Genomic DNA, 5,169 nt, shown 5'->3' with positions numbered 1-5,169 from the left:
CCTGCTGAAAGCATCTGGTTTACAGCAGCTTTATTTCTGTTAACTTTATCCCTCATCTCTTTAAGTTGTGCCTTCTTCAGCTGTGCTTGTAAGGATGCGAGTTCCCGTTCATCCTTTTCTCTGTCCTCTTTGTCATTATCAATATACTGAATAATATGTGCTGCCTATTGGTCGAAGGGCAGAGTCTGTAGGCCGATCACCTGTTTGAGCCACTGCTGAATTCTGACAGATAGAGAAAATCAATGTGTGCTACTGCGTCTGCATTCCCGATTGACTCTCAATATCTGCCTGTCTTAGGGGCTTGGACCTTGTTCGTGTTATGTGTTATCTGTTCCATGGCTGCTGGAACAAGTGACTTTCCGCACTGTGGGATCAATAAAGTCCCTATCCTATCATATATATGATGATGTAAGACAGGCAGATATTGAGAGTCAATCGGGAATGCAGACGCAGTAGCACACATTGATTTTCTCTATCTGTCTGAATATAGTGAATATATATAATATAAATCATCAATGAAAATGCATAAGAACAACAAAACAAGTGTGTGTAAGGTGTAAGCTGCGGTGCGTAAAGAGAGAATTTTTAGAACTTACCTTCTGCTGTTGCGCTCGACGATAACTGGCTCTAAAATGGCCGCACACAGACAAGTGAGACCTCTTTGGATTCCTCTCAACCTATAGGATGAGGCTATTGAATTGGTGATGTTGGTATTTTCCAAACACACGCCATGGAATCTGTGCAATGTGGGCCTTGTTTTGAGCCGCGGCTAGCGGTGTTTTGATGGATTATAGTTGGTAAAATATTACAAAATATGAATCATATGTCTGGCATAACGCCCCCTAGTGGACCTGAGATGTTGCTTTATTGTGCTTTATTGCTTTTGCTGTGTTTATTGTGGGGAAAAATGGTTTATATGACATTGTAGCCGAGGTTTCGCCGAACATTTTGAGGTATACATTGTTGGGGGTTAGCTACCACAACGCACGTGTCATTCCCATATTTTCAGTTAAGCCTATCAGCCCCCTGTACAGGGGGCCTTCGGGTTGATTCGCTTACACAGTGAACACTGTTAACAGTGAAAGGCACTATGAATCAATCTCTTCCTCTTCTTTTTTCATTTTTGCTGCATGTCCCCTCTCTCAGGAAGGGCTATAGGACGGATGCAACTGTGTCTGTCTTTCTTGGATTCTTGCTCTTTCTCATCCCTGCCAGGCGACCCTTCTCCTCTTCTCACTGTAGAGACACAGGTGAGGACCATGCACTCCTACATCTGGTAGTTTCTGATACTGATTTACAGTTATTTACTGTTGTTAATAAGAATCATAGATCATTGCCCTAGGTGTTATCATCCCTGCTGTACTGATATTTTGTCTGTGGTTTTGAATCATCAGATGATAATCCGCTGGCTCCCATGATCACCTGGAAGGACTTCCAGAGACTGATGCCATGGGAGATAGTCATCCTGGTGGGAGGAGGTTATGCACTGGCTGCTGGTTGCAAGGTAGCATGCATGTGTTTGTGTGTGTTGTTGTATTACAGTACTATACCATCTTAGGGGCAGGTTGTGGATTATGAACCATTTCAATCTTTAATATTAGTCATGGGTTATCTCATATGAAGGTCAAAGGAGTTTATAAAAATGTAATGTCAAAATAATATAGCAGGCCCTACAGCGAGTAGTCAGAACTGCTGAGAAAGTCATCAGGACCCAGCTACCAGACTTCTCTTCTACACCTCCCACTGTCTGTGTTGCATTCACAACATCACTAAGGATCAATCACATCCAGCTCCTCACCTGTTTCAGCTTCTGTTCTTGAGTAGGAGATACAGGTCCATCCATGTTAGAACAACCAGACTGGCAAACAGTTTTTCATCCCAAGCAGTATTATACTGCTAAATGAAAATCCTAAAACAGTGAATTAATAGCCCTTTATATGACATGATACCTGCGTTATCGAAGTTGTATTGAATAGTCTTCCACCATACTCTATACCATGTTTATATTCTGTGACTAAAATAAGAATATCTCTTATTAATAAGGTATTGCGTTATTCTTTTACTGTTTTTATATTTATTATTTCTTAGCATTTAAACAACCTGACACTTTTTATCTACTATATTTTTAACTTTGCGCCATGAGACTGTGTGTGGCCCATATATTAAATTCAATTCAATTAAATTTTATTTGTATAGCGCCAAATCACAACAAAAGTCATTTCAGGTAAGGTCTTTTGTCTCAAGTAAGTTCTAGACCTTACTATTATTATTATAATTAAGATAGAACCAACAAATCCCCCTTGAGCAAGCACTTGGCGACAGCGGGGAGGAAAAACTCCTTTTAACAGAAGAAACTTCTGACTGACACCGCCACTTTGTGGGCGGCCTTCTGCCTTGACTGGTTGGGATGAGTTTATAGAGGAGAGAGAATATAAGAAAAGAAAAGCAACAAGACACAACAACAAACAATCAAACACTGGGCAGGTTGATCTGGCTGGTGACTGCTCATCAGAAATGTACAGCTCCAGAGCCAGGGCTGCCAACAGAAAGGTACAGGGAGAGAGAGAGGAAGCACTACAGGAGAGAGGAGACACAAAGTTAGTGATGTGTAATGGTGACTTATGCATGCATGGAGAGTTAGGAGAGGACAGGAGCTCAAAGCATCAACGGGGGCCGCCGCAGCATAACTAAGGGAAGGCTCAGGGTCACCTGATCCAGCCCTAATTATAAACTTTATCAAAAAGGAACGTCTTAGGTCTAATCTTAAAGGTAGAGAGGGTGTCTGCCTCCCAAACAGAGACTGAGAGCTGGTTCCACAGGAGAGGAGCTTGATAGCTAAAGGCTCTGCCTCCCATTCTACTTCTGTAGACTCCAGAAACCACAAGTAAACCTGCACTGTGAGAGCGAAGTGCTCTGTTGGGATAATATGGCACTATGAGGTATTTAAGATGTGATGGAGCCTTGCTATTAAGGACTTTAAATGTTCAGAGTAGGATATTAAATTGTTCTGCATTTTAGAGGGAGCCAGTGGAGAGAAGCTAATATGGGAGAGATATGATCTCTCTTGCTAGTTCCTGTCAGTACTCTGGCTGCAGCATTTTGGATTAACTGGAGGCTTTTTAGGGAATTATTGGGACATCCTGATAGTAAAGCGTTACAGTAGTCTAGCCTGGAAGTAACAAATACATGGACCAATTTTTCAGGATCAGTTTGATAGAGGATGTTCCTGACTATCATCTGCACAGCAATGGAAATGTATGCTGTGTTTCCTGATAATATTGTCTAAGGGGAGCATCTATAAAGACAAGAGAATTAGACCTAGCAGACTACACCTGTGCTTGCAATGACAATAACAGTGCTACTATACAACTGAAATGTATGTAATGGAATTTAATAGTGCTGTTGCCTCACAGCAAGAAGGCGTCTTTCTGTGCAGAGTTTGCATGTTCTCCTTGTGCCTGCCTGGGTTCTCACCGTTCTCCTTGTGCCTGCGTGGGTTCTCACTGGGTTCTCCGGCTTCCTATCACAGTCCAAAAACATGCATCTTAGGCTGATTAGCAACTCAAAATTGCCCATAGGAGTGAGTGTGAGTGTGTGTGGTTGTCTGTCTCTTAGTGTCAGCCCTGTGATAGACTGGCGACCTGGCCAGGGTGTACCCCACCTCTCACCCAGTGACAGCTGGGATTGGCAAGGATTCTCCAATCTTGTGTACAGTTTGTCATGCTCCAATTGTTTATTAGACAAAAAACTGTGTAATATTACCTCTGTGAACATAATTAACTTCACAGGAATGGTCATTTGCTGGCTACCAGAAGCTGTAATCTGTTACCTGATTTAAATGAAGGACTTAAGGTCAAAGCAGCAGAGGTTCAGGTAGATATGATTGCAGATTAAGAGACTGACTGGACCCTTTGAGAATGCTTAACATGTGATTTGTGTGTGTAGGTGTCAGGCCTGTCGGTGTGGATTGGCAGACAGCTGGAGCCCATGAACGGGCTTCCACCCTGGGCCGTCACCCTACTGGCCTGCCTGCTGATGTCAGCAGTCACAGAGTTTGCCTCCAACCCGGCAACTCTCACCGTCTTCCTGCCCATCTTGTCTGCACTGGTAGAACACATAATCTTTTCATACACTTGGCCTCAGAACAAGGAGTGGCCCTTAATAATGAAAAATATATCATAGAGGTTCAGAGGGACTAGGGAACATGAAATGAGGCACAAAAAGGTCTGTATGGCCCTGTAGCTTATGGCAGTCTCCTTTTCACTGCCTAAGTTTGGGAGACTCCAGTGATGAGGAAAAACCACTAACAAATTGATGGTAAATTGATGCCTACATAGTATGTAGCATGAATGTTAGCAAAAGAGGTTTGATATAACCAAATTTAAGATACTTTTTTCATTTAAAAACATCGAAACCTCTGGTGTGTGCCACATCCATATTAATTTGAGTTTAGTCACCTTTAGCAGTTTGTTACATAACTACATGTTGTTCATGTTGTTACAAGTATGCATGCAGCAGGGTAAAGATCAGTGTAAGTAGGCCCTTGCCTAGGTCAAAGGGTCAAAGTGTTTATTTGTCATATGCACAGTTAAGAAACTTGTTTCCCTGTACAATGAAATTCTTACTTTACCGTCCACATGAATGCCACATGATACAAGTGAGATATAAAGTAGATGAGCAATAACACAAATATAAATAGGCAGTAAAATCACAAATCTAGGGCACTTTAAAGCAGCAAGTGAAGAGAGCAAATAAAAATACAACAAGAGCACAATGTAATGCAGAGAGAATATATGCTATGTGGGAGCCGTGGAGTGTAAATACTCAGCAGTGGGTGTGCAATTATGCATGTGCAAAATGAGTATGTAAACAGTACAGATGGAATTACATGAGGTAGATCTAAGTCAGCTGTTTAGGAGTCTGATGGCAGAGGGAAAGAAAGGATTTTTCAGTCTAGAGGTCCTGCATTTCACACTCCTGAGCCTCCAACCGGAGGGTAGGGGTATAAACAGTCTGTGCTGGGGGTGGCTGGGGTCTTTGAGGATGGAGCCAGCTTCCCTACGCACCCTGCGGTGGGAAATGCTCTGCAGAGAGGGGCGGGGGGGCCTGGTGATCTTCTCAACAGTCTTTACCACTCTCTGCAGGCACTTGCGGTCCATAGCAGTAGTG

The 5,169-nt window shown here is 42.7% G+C and overlaps 1 protein-coding gene across 1 annotated transcript in view; it reads left to right on the top strand.

The window, feature by feature from the left end:
* slc13a4 (solute carrier family 13 member 4) overlaps nucleotides 1-5,169 on the top strand; it is a 33,173-nt gene that overhangs the window by 23,932 nt on the left and 4,072 nt on the right. The window contains exons 12-14 of the mRNA XM_020601419.1: nucleotides 1,147-1,250; nucleotides 1,395-1,504; nucleotides 3,946-4,107. Of these exons, the coding sequence (XP_020457075.1) occupies nucleotides 1,147-1,250; nucleotides 1,395-1,504; nucleotides 3,946-4,107 (376 nt within the window). The remainder of the gene's footprint in view (nucleotides 1-1,146; nucleotides 1,251-1,394; nucleotides 1,505-3,945; nucleotides 4,108-5,169) is intronic.

This window comes from Monopterus albus, unplaced genomic scaffold (genome assembly GCF_001952655.1).
Source record: "Monopterus albus unplaced genomic scaffold, M_albus_1.0 scaffold51.1, whole genome shotgun sequence".
Classification (NCBI taxonomy): Eukaryota; Metazoa; Chordata; class Actinopteri; order Synbranchiformes; family Synbranchidae; genus Monopterus; species Monopterus albus.
This window is presented reverse-complemented; position numbering and strand designations above follow the sequence as displayed.